General features: G+C 44.2%; 1 protein-coding gene across 1 annotated transcript in view; it reads right to left on the bottom strand.

The window, feature by feature from the left end:
- The window catches only part of LOC137537853 (mucin-2-like), a 508,651-nt gene that overhangs the window by 20,852 nt on the left and 472,529 nt on the right, over positions 1–15,270 (bottom strand). The window contains exon 52 of the mRNA XM_068259804.1: positions 7,256–7,301. Coding sequence (XP_068115905.1) covers positions 7,256–7,301 — 46 coding nt within the window. The remainder of the gene's footprint in view (positions 1–7,255; positions 7,302–15,270) is intronic.

Here is a 15,270-nt window from a genome sequence, read left to right as displayed (position 1 = left end):
GTAATATATACAATTTATTAAATTATGAATATTTAAACAAAGAGGGGGTCTAGGGGTTAGGGATAGGGAGAGATCTGTGTGAGCCTACAGTTCGGTATAATTGCAGTAAAATATCTGTAAAATCTACCGTTGCATTGCTATGCTTCAGCGCTGCGTAATATGTTGGCGCTTTATAAATACAATAAATAAATAAATAATAAGTGTAAATATTGTTTTTGTTATAGACACTATTTGACGTTTCATTTCAGAATTTGTTTGTTGTTAAAGACGGTATTTTGCCATTTCATTTCCGTTTATCTAATCTATTTAGCACTAAATTTTAGTTTACAACCTCTTAAACGAAAAATATGGTTTTGCATTAAAACTTGCAATTTCGGCTATACCCCGCGCCCTTTTTTCCAGGCGCCCTTTTTTGATACACGCGGGATTTTTAGTATGTCAAAAGCAAGCTCACATACCTTGGCCGGGAATCAAACCCAGGTCAACTGCATGGGTATCTATGTTACGGCAGGGCCCTTATAACACTTTCTCTTACAGGGCTATGGAAATCGCTTTGCCCATGCGATAAAGCGAGGTGCAAAAATGAATTTATACCTAGCAGAGGATGGATTTGATCCATCAACCTCTGCGTTATGGGCCCAGCTTACTCCTGCTGCACCACTCTGCAGTCTGCTTGCATTTGTCAATCTTCAAGTTTAAGAAGGGTACATTAGTCCCCTTTACAAAGCACAAAGCCATCCCTGGGTGGGCTTGAACCACCAACCTTTTGGTTAACAGCCGAATGCACTAACCAATTGTGCCACAAAGACTAGTTGTTGCTGCTAAATGATTTTATGGGGATGTATGTGTGTCTTTTGGAGGGAGGAAGTAAGTCTGCTCCAAGAAGTTTAACGCCACTTTTACCTACAACAAAGCATTCCCTGTGTGGCAGCAGAGTGGTGCAGTGGAAGTGTGCTGGGCCCATAACCCAGAGGTTGATAGATTGAAACCATTCTCTGCTAGGTATGATTTCATTTTTGCACCTCGTTTTATCGCATGGGCAAAACGGTTTCCATAGCCCTGTAAGAGAAAGTGTTATAAGGGCCCTGCCGTAACATAGATATTACGGTAGCTAAGACTACTCCTGGGCTTTTCTTGTGGTTGAAGAGATGAGTGAACTGTGACACCACACTTAAAAAAAAAAAAACAGCAAACAGAGAAGCTTCCCCATATTGGAGCATTGGATTAGGTAAAGTCTTAAGCCAATGTGTTGACTCACCACACAGCCCTGCACCCAGCATGTGTCTCTGATGACTGTCTATAAGTAAGCTTTTGGTTAGCAGGAATGGTTGCATGGCCACCTAGCTTTTCATCCTTCCCACCCTTGCCCTGGAATCTTCCAGACTTCAAAGTGCTGTTTTTTGCTGTGTGTGTGGTTGGTGGTATAGTGGTGAGCATAGCTGGCCTCCATGCAGTGGACCTGGGTTCGATTCCTGGCCAAGGTATGTGAGCCTGCTTTTGACATACTAAAAATCCCTGCAAGACTAGAGAGAGAGAGAGTGAGAGAGTGGTCTGGTTCTTTTTGCTATTGAACCTGTAATCCGGGTTCGGATATCTGGGAGAAATCTGCGGATATCCGGGTCGGGAGTGAAACTATCTGCAGATAGATATCCGGATTTCTGTTCAACTATCCGGAATCCGGATCCGGCCGGATAGGGTAAAAATGGTTGGATATCCGGGTAACCCGGATATCCGAAATCCGGATGAGTAGCCCTGCTTTTAATGTTATAAAAACCCGGTGCATGATCAGAATATGTAAAATGTCCTATTTCCACCTCTTCAACTGCCTCTATTTGTTGTTTAGTGATAAATATATAATCGATCCAGGAGTATGATTTATGGACCTTTGAGAAGTAGGTAAAATTCTCTCTCCAACGTGCTTTTTTCTCCATATATCTACAAGGGATAGGTTATTCATCAGGGCATTTAGCCGGGCTCCTGACTGCCTTACTGTCTGATTTTTACTTCAAGAAGAATCCCAAAAGGGGATGCCTTCTGAACACTGTACTTTGGTCGAGGGCCACATGAAATCACGTCAGCACGAACTCGAAACAGACCTGCCAGGTGGCCTGCCTCTGCCTGTTGTTTTGTCCATATCGGAGGGGATGAAGTGAAAGGTATGCACTGACTTGACTAATACAATGTGCAGTCACACAGATGCAGTGAAAGGTATACACTGACTGCTGGTATAATACAATGTGCAGTCATACAGATGCAATGAAAGGTACTGACTGCTGGTATAATACAATGTGCAGTCACGTAGATGCAGTGAAAGGTACTGACTGCTGGTACAATACAATGTGCAGTCACTGTATAATTATGAGACAAATACACTTTAAATCCTATAACGAGAATCTGTTATGGAGAGCAAGTCTGCCATCCATTCAAGTGAAAGGTATGCGGTGACTAGTATAATGCAATGTGCAGTCACACAGGTGCAGTAAAAAGGTATGCACTGACTGCTGGTATATAAAACAGCAAGCTGTCACACAGATGCAGTGAAAGGTATGCAGTGACTGCTGGTGGTATAATGCAATGTGCAGTCACACAGGTGCAGTGAAAAGGTATGCACTGAATGTGCTGGGCCTGGCACAGTATAGCAATTAGCAAGGGCCAGCTGCGACAGGCACGGCTGTTCTTGCAGTGTCAGTGGGCCACATAAAAAAAACACATCACAAGAACATTAGATCTCAAAATAGATTTTTTTGGGGTGCTTTTCAGCAACAAATATCAGCAACAGACCTCCTAACTGTCGCTTTTTCTGTCTCTCCAATGTCTCTTCCTTCTCTCACTAATTGCAGCAGCAGAAAGATTGAGGAAAAATCGCAGATGCTGCTGCCTTTTATAAGGAGGGGGGGTCCAGGAGGGAGTGCAGCCTGATTGGCTGCCATGTGTCTGCTGACTGTAATGTAGAGGGTCAAAGTTTAGCCCAATGATGTAGTATAGAGGGTGGGTCGAACTCACTAAAAATTCACCATTCGATGCGAATGCGCGTTGTATGTGCGAACAAGTTCACTTTTGAACCGTTCGGACCATCTGTACCTGTGGCCACCAGCAGCAGCATCATCCAGTGGCCTGGAGACCTGATGAGCCTAACAAAGAGCCTGTATGCAGTGGAGCTGTCCAGAGCAGAGGTGCCAGCCACAGCATCATCCACCAACTAGCAGCAGCCACTGACCAGCATGGTGTCTGACTACATGGTGTTGGACTACAAAGGGTCATTCAGCTGGCTTGACATGGAGTACTGGGTCAAGAGACTGGACATCTGGAGGGAGCTTGCACAGTACACCCTGGAAGTCCTGTCCTTCCCCCCTTCCAGTGTCCTCTCCTAGAGATGCTTCAGTGCGGCCGGTAGTGTGGTCACCGAGAAGCGCTTTTGGCTGTCCCACAACTCTGTGGACAAATTCACCTTCCTGAAAATTAACCAGGCTTGGGTGGAGGAGTTCCTGGCCCCTGCTGTTGGCGACGGGGGACATGAAGTGGCTGCCTGGAAATTTAAATAATGCTCCACAAGATGCTCCTGCACCATGGATGCAACAGGTTTAGTACATTTTTCCCTGGTTTTTGCCCTCTAAACCTAGGTGCTTCTTATGGTCCAGAGTGTCTTATGGTCCGAATAATATGGTATTTAATGATTTATTTCTATCTATCGGTAAAGTCTTTCGGTAAGGTTCCTAATTAAAGGGCACATGAACTGACTCCATCATTTTAAAACACACACGACAAGTTTGCATTATGGTATCCCAATATTTTCTTGTACGGTAGTTTCGATAGGCTTGTGCACTTCTCAACTACATATGCCCAGAATGCTTCCATGTGTGGCTGTTGTGTACATCTGGGCGGGAGCTCAAAATTGTAGGGCGTGTTGAGTGGACAGAGCATGTGCCGTTTTTTCCTCCTCCATGTTAATGGTAGGTAGGAAAAGAGACTGGGCTCAATAAAGGTCAGTTAGCCTCCAGCAGCTGGCAATGCCAAATTCAATTCCCTTCCTGGGTCAGTGGATTTTTTTCATAGAAAAAAATTCTGCTAAATACTAGTCTTCACTGTAACCTGCCTATTCTGAAATCTGAAGGTTTCAGAAGAGTAACCACCCTCCCCCACACACACATATACACACCATACAGACACAAATATACACACACAGGGCCAGGACCAGGTTCTTCAGCAATGGATGCAAAAATTCCAATAAATGCCCTCCTCAAATTGTGCCCGCTCCAGTGAAGGTAGCAGATGTGCATTCATACACCCAGTATTAGGTAGCTCCTCCTTGCTATAGTTAGCCAGATGTTTCCCCCAGTACTAGGTAGCCCTGCTCCACAGTTTAAACAGCCCCCTCTATTCCCCATGTAGATAGCCATATGTTTCCTGCAAAACACATTGCAAAGCAAGTTGTACCAAAATAAAGTTGTTTTTGTCTTGAACAAGCCCCCTGGTATCCTTCCTGGGGACTCCTTAGTCTAATCTTTACAAAAGGTATGGATTTGGTTCAAAAATCATCCGACTCCGACTCCTCACTTTATTGAAACCACCGACTCCTAAGCCCTGGAGGCAAGTTCACAGGTACCTCCCTTTTTAGACCGATGTTAGTGTATTTTATACATTAAAATAAGCACTTTAGAAAGGTCAAAATGTTGTGCTTCTGTACTGTGGCACTCTTCAAATAGATTGGCCTGTCCTGGCCCAAATCCAGGAGACTTAATCTCTTTCTTTGGTTAGGCTTTGCACATTTGGTGGATCTGAGCATTGGCTGGTTGACTGCCTAGTACTGCATAATTAGGGTTGCAGCACTGACAATGTCTGTGAGTGATCCTGCAGGACTTCTAAGATGTAGTAGGGAACCACTATAGTCCACAACCAGTGTCCAACCAACTGATTATTACAAAATAATCTTCATTTAATTTTAAGCAAAATGTGCAGAGAACACTGACACAGTGTTTTGGGCTAGTTTACCCTTTATCAAGTGCCCAGTGTAATGAGGAAAGGATGAGGATGAGAAAAGGTTACAGAATAAATGCAATTCATGCAAATAGACAAGACACTAGAGGACGATTGGGCCAACTTAAAGTGAACCTGAACTCTTGCACAGGACAGAATGTATTTAGAGAGTTTAGCCTGCCTGATTCCCCCAATCTGTGACTAATCACAAGTTGTAATTTGATCCCTCAGCTGTGTCAGCTGGTTGCCAAGCCAGAGAGTTAATAGGTAAACACAGTATAATAGCAATAAACAAATGTTCCTAGAAACAGTGAAAGAAACCTGGTGGGCAGACATCATGAATCTTTGGGGGCATTAAGAGGTTTAGAACAGCATTAAAAATATGTGTATTTTGTTACTTTGGAGAATACAGAAGATTTGGGGGGGAGGGGGGGAATTCCTTTAAAAAAAGACTTTTGGTGTGCGAATTCCCTGCCTCAATTCTGGAAGATCAAGAATTCTGACTCCTGTTTGAAGCATGTTGCAGATCTGTAACTCAGACACCATTAAAGCCTATAGATTAACATGGCAGCCAGACAAAAATGTCCGCGTACATCAAAAAAGGGCGCGTGGTATAAACGATACGCAGTATTATCGTTTATAAAAATATTGTGTAGAATTTCATTTACAAATAGTGTTTTAAGAATTTATAAATCATTAAATAATGTGTATGAAATCGGCAATTCTTAAAACGTTAATATTCCCTGTTTCTAATTATGTTTGTTAAAAAAACAGTAATATTTGTTTAAACATTATAATTATATATTGTTATGGATAATCTTGATTTATTGTTTATTATTATAATAAAATGTGAAAATATTGTTTATAACAATGATATTAATATAAGTACATTCATAATAACTGTTGATTAGCATAATTAAAATTGTACTAAAACTATACCTAACCCTACTCTCACACAGAACCCTCCCTGTACCTATCCCTAACCCCTAGACCCCCTGGTGGTGCCTAAACCTAAGACCCCCCTGGTGGTGCCTAAACCTAAGACCCCCCTGGTGGTGCCTAAACCTAAGACCCCCCTGGTGGTGCCTAACACTAACCACCCCAAAGCCCTCCCTGTACCTATCCCTAACCCCTAGACCCCCTGGGGGTGCCTAAACCTAAGACCCCCCTGGTAGTGCCTAAACTTAAGACCCCCCTGGTGGTGCCTAAACCTAAGACCCCCCTGGTGGTGCCTAAACCTAAGACCCCCTGGTGGTGCCTAACACTAACCACCCCAAAGCCCTCCCTGTACCTATCCCTAACCCCTAGACCCCCTGGGGGTGCCTAAACCTAAGACCCCCCTGGTGGTGCCTAAACTTAAGACCCCCCTGGTGGTGCCTAAACCTAAGACCCCCCCCCCCCCCTGGTGGTGCCTAAACCTAAGACTCCCCTGGGGGTGCCTAAACTTAAGACCCCCCTGGTGGTGCCTAAACCTAAGACCCCCTATGGATAATAATGTTTTACAAACATTAATAAATAAAACATTTAAATAAAAAAATATAAATCATTTTTTTGGGTGGATAATAATGTTTTCGAAATGTCTTACAAATAGTGATTGTAAAAAATATATTACAATTTATGTTACGTACTGATCGCTTTATTTTGTGAATAATAATGTTTTACAAACAGTAAGGGTTAAAATGTTAAATAATGTTTTAATTAAACAGGATAAATATGTTTAGTATCTTTATAAACGTTATTCGTCACGGGCTCATTTTGTAAAGTTAAATCATCACAAGCACAGTTATAAAACCTTAAAAATCTCCGGGCGCCGTTTGTAAAACGTTAATAATCTCCAGCGCCTTTTTTCCCTGTTCGGCGCCCATTAAACGATATTTATAATGGGAGTGAATGGGGCGCCCTTTTTGTCCACTTGTCTCATGCGCCCAAATCTCCTGCTTCCATATGTCCATATATACATGTCCATATGATATATAATGCAAGGTACACACCATACAATTTTCTGAAAGATTTACCTGCCAGATCGAGTATTTCCAACATGCCCGATCTGAATTTCGATCGATTTTCCAATAGATTTTTGATTTTCCAATCCACTTTCATGGAAGTGAACGGAAATCGATTGGAAAATTGATTGAAAAATCGAAAATCAATCTGAAAATTGATCGCAATTCAGATCAGACATGTTGGAAATAATCGATCTGCCAGAAAATTGTATGGTGTGTACCTAGCATAAGCATCAGATACTGATAAGGAGTAACTTGCCCATTCACAAGGAACTTACCTTTGCAGACTTGGCAACACCCATCTGAGCTCAATTCAACAGTGCCCTGTAGAAAAAAAAATATTGTGGTGAATGACTTCTTATTCATCTCAAGTTTTGGAAAACAGATAAATACTCTAGTAGAGTATAGGTTTCATTTGTGGATACAGCAATGAAGTGTGCTCACTCACATTGGTTTTCAGAAGTGTTCCTATGTTAATGCAGTGAATTCAACGACGGAATCATGTCCCTTTTCAGGGGCAAACCCAAGATTTTCAAGGGGGGATTCCTAAAAGGTCTCTTTTGGCAAGCCGCACACTACTGCCCATGCTTTTGCCCGCAAAATACACATGATGCACAGCATTTCTCCACAAAATACACACAATGCGCAGTGTTTCCCTACAAAATACACATGATGCAGTAGTGTTTCCCCAAGATATATATAATGTGGAGTAATTAGGTAGCCAGATAACCCCCCTTTATTATGTATAACCAAATTACCCCCCCCCCTTTTAGTATAGGTGACCAGATGACTCCCCATTTATCGCACAGGTAGCCAGAGGAGCCCCCCGGGTGTGAAGCTGGGAGCAAGTGGGAAGCATAAGCACCAGCAAGGTACATACCTCCCATCTTTGGAGGATGAGGAAGAGGGACACACTTAATCCACACACCCTATGTGGCCTTAAGCCACACCCTAGATTTAGCAGGAGGGTGCCAGGGTGCCACTCTGCGTGGGGACTAGGGTGCCAGTGGGTGAGGAGGAAGGTGCCACTCTGAATGGGGAAGAGTGTGCCACTCTCTCTGGGTGGGAAAGAGTCACCACTCTGGGTGGGGAGGAGGGTGCCACTCTGGGGGGAGAGGAGGGAGGGGGATGCCACTCTGGGTGGGTAGGAGTGGGTGGGTAGGAGGGTGCCATTGTGGGGGGAGAGGAGGGTGCCCACATGGGTGGGTGGGAGGATGCCACTTTGGGTGGGGAGGAGGGTGCCACTCTGGGTGGGTAGGAGGGTGCCATTGTGGAGGGAGAGGACAGAGGAGGGTGCCTACATGGGTGTGTGGTAGGGTGTCACTTTGGGTGGGAGGAGGGTGCCAGTCTGGGGGGAGAAGAGGGTGCCAACATGGGTGGGAGGTAGGGTGCCACTTTGGGAGGGAGAAGGGTGCAACTCTGGGGGTAGAGGAGGGTGCCACTTTGGGTGGGAGAAGGGTGCCACTCTGGGGGAGAGAGGAGGATGCCAACCTGGGTGGGTAGGAGAGGGTGGGTGCCTTATTGAGTGGGGTGAAGGGTGCCACTCTGGGGGAGAGGAGGTTGCCAACCTGGATGGGTAGGAGTGAGTGGGTGCCTCATTGAGTGGGGTGAAGGGTGCTACTCTGGGGAAGAGGAGGGTGCCAACCTGGGTGGGTAGGAGTGGATGGGTGCCACATTGGGTGGAGAGAAGGGTGCCACTCTGGGGGGAGAGGAGGATGCCAACCTGGATGGGTAGGAGTGGGTGGGTGCCACATTGAGTGGGGTGAAGGGTGCCACTCTGGGGGAGAGGAGGTTGCTAACCTGGGTAGGTAGGAGTAGGTGGGTGCCACATTGGGTTGGGTGAAGGGTGCCACTCTGGGAAAGAGGAGGGTGCCAACCTGGGTCGGTAGGAGTGGGTGGATGCCACATTGGGAGTGAAGGGTGCCACTCTGGGGACAGGAGGAAAGAGGGTGCCACTCTGTGGGGAGAAAGCGAGAAGATCGAGGCACCAGCCGCGAAGTGTAATGCAGGGAGGGAGGCCGACATCACTCCTCCCTCCCTCTCCATTAAGTGCCCCCTACCGATCATCAGTACCCCCCCCCCCCCACCCCCACCCCTTTAGGTGTGCACCAGTACTTTTTTAATGCAGTGTCACCAGATGTCCCAAAGATTATTGCTAATATTTGTTTTCAGCCTCGTCCCATGCTTATCATGTTCTCTCTAAATATTCTGAAGCTTTGTATGACATTATATAAAATAGAAGATGATACCCCAAAGTTCTTTGCAATTTTACTCTAAAGAAAGTTTTTTGAAACTTTCTTTGTTTCACAAACTGGTGCACCCCTCCCCATCTTTACTTTTGCCATACTCATCTATCTGGAATGCTCTTTTTACATCCAATCATGTTACTGACCTGATACCAAATATTGTAATTAGCTGAGAGATATTCCACCACCAATTTTTTTTTTTTTTTTTTTTTTTAGCATTCCACAACATTTCCAGGATTTTGTTGCCCATTCCTTACTTTTGTGAAGTTAACCACTTGTGTGGTTCGCGACAGTATAGCTATGCCCCGCAGGACTTCAGTTCCTGCCCAGGGATGTAGAAATTGGTCTATTACGGCGGATGGCAGCCGCTTGATCCAGCACAGGTACTCGCCGCCATGCCCATTAGTGGGGAGATAAATGAATTGAAACACAGTTCCCATTCATTAATCTAAGTCCCCGTGACAATAATCGGCAGCATCAGTGAGATGCCTGCATCATTGTAACTTCTGAAGTAACATGGCCACGCATTACTTCCTGTTTAGCGTACTTACGCTAATAGGAAATAATGCGTGCGGACATCTTGTGGCCAAATAGTAGAATTACACTTACATACATTTATTTTATTTTATTTTTAAATAAAAAGACCCACCATTACATTTTAAAATTAACCCTTACCTCCCACCTGCTCCCATAGTTACCTAAATGAATGATGTGCATTAAAAAAAAAAAAAAAAAAAAAAATTACATACGGTAAATAGTAACCTTAGGGACTGAACCTTTTTAATATGTATGTCAAAAGGGTAGATTATTGCTTGTAAATAGCGATGAATGCAAAATTTAAAAAATGCACTTTTATTTACAAATAAAGTATTGGTGCCATACATTGTACTACAGAAATATTTTAAACATATTCATAAATGGGACAAATGGGCAAACAAAATGTGTGGGTTTTAATTATCGTAGAATGTATTATTTTAAAAATAAAATGACCACAAACTGAGAAATGATTTTTTCCCATTTTTTCCCATTAACCTCTTGAGGACCACGGTCTTAACCCCCCCCCCCCCCCCCCCCCTAGTGACAGGCCACTTTTTACAATATAGGCCACTGCAGCTTTAAGGCCTCGCTGCACAGCTCAGCACACAAGTGATTCCCCCCCCCCCCCTCCTTTCTGCCTACCAACAGAGCTTTCTGTTGGTGGGGTCTGATCCCTTCTGCCTTGTTTATTTATGTTTTAATAAATATGTATTTCTTTTTTTTTTATTGTTTTATACATTTTCCATTTTTTTCTATTTTATTATCCCACCCTCACTCGCCCCATGAGCCAATTACAATGATCGGTTGTGATAGGCTTCAGCTTCACTCCTGTGTCCCCCAGGGGGACAGCCATGTCACACGGCTGTCCCCAGGACAGCGCTGCCATAGATAGCAGTGCTGTACAGTGTTATTAGACGGCGGTTTCGGCATCTAACAGGCATGAAGTCCTGGGGCGGGGTTTTGCAGGAGATTGCGCGCGCCGATGCGTGCCCATCTTAGCATGAATGATGGAGCTTCACTCTGCCATTAGACTCCTAGCGTTGATCATCGCTAGGAGACTAATGGCAGAGTGAAGCTCCGTCATTCATGCTAAGATGCGCACGTATCGGAGCGCGCAATCTCCTGCAAAACCCCGCCCCAGGACTTCACGCCAACTGGCGTAGAGTGGTCCTGGGGATGCCGCACTGCTCACGCTTATAGGTGTTGAGCAGTCGTTAGACAGTTAAAATGCATTTAAAATAAAATAATTCTTAGCAAAATGTATGACCCAAAGAAAGCTTAATTGGTGGTGAAAAAAAACCAAGATATAGATCTTTTCATTGTGATAAGTAGTAATAAAGTTATCGCAAATAAATGGAAGGAGCGCTGAAAGGTGAAAATTGCTCTGGTACAGAAGGGAAAAACACCTCAGTAGTGAAGTGGTTCAATTATAAATGGGCACATATTTCTCATAAACTAATTAAAGGTAACAATTTCAGCATTTGATGTCTGTGTACTGTCTTTAATCAAATGTATGACTAAAACGTTTTAAAAATCTTCACATTCCGCTTTTAAAAATGACATAATATTTTTTCTGAGGAATAGCACTATCAGCCTTGTTGGAATCCTGTGCAGATGCCTTCATAGGCATTCCATGCCTGTGCAAACACTAATCCAACTGTGCTTTTTAACGCTTCCATTGGAATGCATGGGGGAAAGAGAAGAAGATCCATGGTTGTGCAGCTGTTGACTGCCGAGTGCTGAGGAGTTGCACCAAAGAATTGCTAAAAAAAACTGTCCATATGCAGTAGTGCTCATCCGGATTCCGGATATCCGAAATACCCAGATAATCCGAACTTTTGAATAGCTATTCTGATATTTTTTAAAATCTGAATAGACTATGCGAGCAAACTTGGATTTCCCATCTGAAATCCGAAATCCGGGCGGATAGTTAGTTCAGATATCCGAGCACAAGCCAAAATCGCCTTCAATGGCAAAAATTCCTTTCGAAGGCACAGAGAGAGAGAGAGAGAGAGAGAGAGACCTCCGAAAGGGTTTTTTTTTTTGCCATTTTCAGGTAACTTCCGGTTTTCTATCCAGATATCCAAATCCGGCTGGATACTGAGGTCGGATATCCGATTCGGATTGGAAAATTTTAACCACTTCACCCCCCAGTGCTAAATTTCTCCGTCCCTCTGCGCACCGCTTCACCCCCAGGGACGGAGAAAGGCGCACTTGTTTGTTTACTGGCTGGGAGTGGGCGGGGAACTCTCGCGCACACTCCAGCCAGCCAGCACAGCAGGTTACTAATTGGATGTTAGGAACAAGCGTTCCTAAATCCAATTAGCCTCGCCGATTGCGAGTAGAATGAAGACGGCTTCAATCAAATGCCGTCTTCATTCAAAACAATGCAAGGTAAACAAACTTGCAGCCCGCGATCGCGCGCCCCCCGCGACCCGCGCGCGCGCACACACCCCGGCTCTGCAGTACAATGATTGGTTATGGGGACTCTCCAGTCCCCAATAACCAATCATAGTACATCAGTACAGTAATGGAAGCAGCGCTGAAAGGGAAAAATCGCGCTGGTGTTTCAGGGGTAAAACCCCTCAGTTGTGAAATGGTTAAACTCGGATATCCGACCCGGATCTAGGTATCCGGATCCAAATTAGATCCAGATAGTGAAAAGTGGTATCCGAGCAGCACTGTCCATATGAATAGGTCTTTAGGGTTATGTTAGGTTTAGGGTCATAAATGAATTCTCTTTAGTCAAAAAGTTCAGGTTTGGGTTATCCGGAGCATTAGCAATAATTATGAACATACCAAAATGGCTAGAAGACCACCTTGAAGAATATCTTGAGAAACAATAATTTTATTAAAGATCATATTGTATATGCTCATGTATAAGCCACATTTTTCAGCACAAAAATTGTGCTGAAAAGTTACCCCTCTGGCTTATATGCGAGTCACAAGCAGTGGAATGTAGGGGCAGTGGAGTGTATGGATTGTGCAGCACCAATCTAACAGTTGCCTTCCAGGTGTGTCCACGGCCCTCAGACCCATGCCACAGCTTGATTGCTGTAGTACCTGGTGTCACTGCTTGTGGAGTAATGGGCTTGTCAGTAGCGCTGGTACAAAGATCGGGGATGCTTCTTGTTTCAATTGTCCCCTGAGACCCCGAACATGGTGACTGCTGTGCCCACTGGCTTGTGGAGTGGAGTGCTTGTCTTCCTTGAAGCAGTGTTCAGGTATTCTTCACTGTCTCACATCTATGACACCATCTACCATCTGTAGATTGCTACACAGGAAGTATACCGGAGCACTGCTTCAATGATGACACGCTCTGATCCACAAGTCAGTGGGCACAGCCACAGAGGTCCCAATGTGCAGGAGTCTGAGGGGACAATTGAAGAAGGAAGCATCCCTGACCATTGCACCAGTGTTGCTGACATGCCACTCACTCCACAAGCAGCGGCACCAGGTACTACAGCGCTCAACATGTGGCTGGGGCCTGAGGGGTATGGGCACACTAGAAAGGCAGCTGGTAAGTGTAGGATCCATGTTGCATGATCCATACACTCCACTGCCTCTACATGCCACAATTTTTCTCATCACCTTGAAGGGGGAGGCTGCTTAATGGGGGCTTATCTGGCTATGTGAAGGGGGGCTGCCTTAAACTGGGCGGCCATATGGCTATAGGGAGGGGTGCTGCCTTAAATTGGGGAAATATCTGACTATAGGGAGGGGGCTGCCTTGAACTGGGGGGGGGGGGGGGACATCTGGCTATAGGGAGAGGGGCTGCCTTGAACTGAGGGGACATCTAACCATAGGGAAGGGGGTTGCCTTAAACTGCTGGCACATCTGGCTACGGGGAGGGGGTTGCCTTGAATTGGGGACACATCTGGCTATTGAGAGAGGGGCTCCCTTGAACTGGGGGCACATCTGGCTACGAGGAGAGAGCTGAGCTAAACTGGGGGGCACATCTGGCTATTTATACTGGGTAGGAACATGCCTCATACTGGGCTGGGGGCACACCTGACTATTTATACTGTGGAGGGGGCTATACTGGTGAGGGGGCTTATACGCGAGTCAATTACTGGTTTCTGTTGTTTGAGGGTGTATCTCAGCTTATATACGCGGGTCGGCTTATACACGAGTACATATAGTAACTACGGCGAGATAGTCAATAAGTCAATACAGATGTACACTCTTAAGAAATATCATGGAGAAATGATGCAGGACTTTTACGTGTCTTTTGCACCTGCTTTATCAAATTACTCATTTCCAGAGATGATCGAGGAGATGTTAGTTCCAGCTTGAATACAAATGCAATGTAAAGTGTGTGCAGCTCTAAATAGATAGGGCAAATCGACAGGAAGTACATAAGATTGGCCCATTTTAAGCTATACAAAATTTGCACTTAATTTGCATGCAAACCAGAATTTGTTGCATCTCACTAACATTCTTTACTCATCTCTATTAAAATAGTTATGGAGCTGCTAAGGTGCACCTTAAAGTGAACCCGAGGTGAGAGTGATATGGAGGCTGCCATATTTATTTCATTTTAAACAAAACTAGTTGCCTGGCAGTCCTGCTGATCGATTTGGCTGCAGTAGTGAACTGAATTACACCAGAAACAAGCATGCAGCTAATCTTGTCAGTTCTGACAATATGTCAGAAACCGCCGATCTTCTGCATGCTTGTTCAGTGGTTGAAAGTATTCGAGGCAGAGGACCAGCAGGGCAGCCAGGCAACTGGTATTGCTTAAAAGGAAATAAATATGGCAGCCTCCATATTATTCTTACCTCGGGTTCCCTTTAAAGCAGACCCGAACTCTAGCACAGCACATCACATAATGAAAAGTTTTTATTTCACATATGGTTGCTGAATAAATTCACTAGACACTACAGCTTTTTTTAGCTAGATTGGATTGTCTTATCAGCAACTGTGAATCATAGCTGTGAACTGTGTGTGAGCTGTCCGTGGCAGCTCTCTGCCCTGTGTAAACACTGGTTTATCAGTGCTTCTAGTGAAGTGTATCTAAGTAAAACGTAACCACTTCAGCTTTCAGTCATTTTCACTTTATGCATCCGAGCAATGTTCACCTCCTGTTCATTAGCCTATAACTTTATCACTACTTATCACAATGAACTGATCTATATCTTGTTTTTTCCGACACCAATTAGGCTTTCTTTGGGTGGTACATGTTGCTAAGAGCTACTTTACTGCAAATGCATTTTAACAGGAAGAGTAAGAAGAAAAAGGAAACAATTATTTCTCAGTTTTCGGCCATTATAGTTTTAAAATAATATATGTCTCCATAATTAAAACCCACGTATTGTATTTGCCTAATAGTCCCGTGTATTACACTGTTTAAATTACGTCCCTATCACAATGTATGGCGACAATATTTTATTTGGAAATAAAAGTGCATTTTTTCTGTTTTGCATCCATCACTATTTACAAGCTTATAATTAAAACAAAAAAAGTTGAAATATTACATTGTTACATGCATATTTAACCACTTCACCACT

The sequence above is a fragment of the Hyperolius riggenbachi genome, chromosome 11, assembly GCF_040937935.1.
Source record: "Hyperolius riggenbachi isolate aHypRig1 chromosome 11, aHypRig1.pri, whole genome shotgun sequence".
NCBI lineage: Eukaryota > Metazoa > Chordata > Amphibia > Anura > Hyperoliidae > Hyperolius > Hyperolius riggenbachi.
This window is presented reverse-complemented; position numbering and strand designations above follow the sequence as displayed.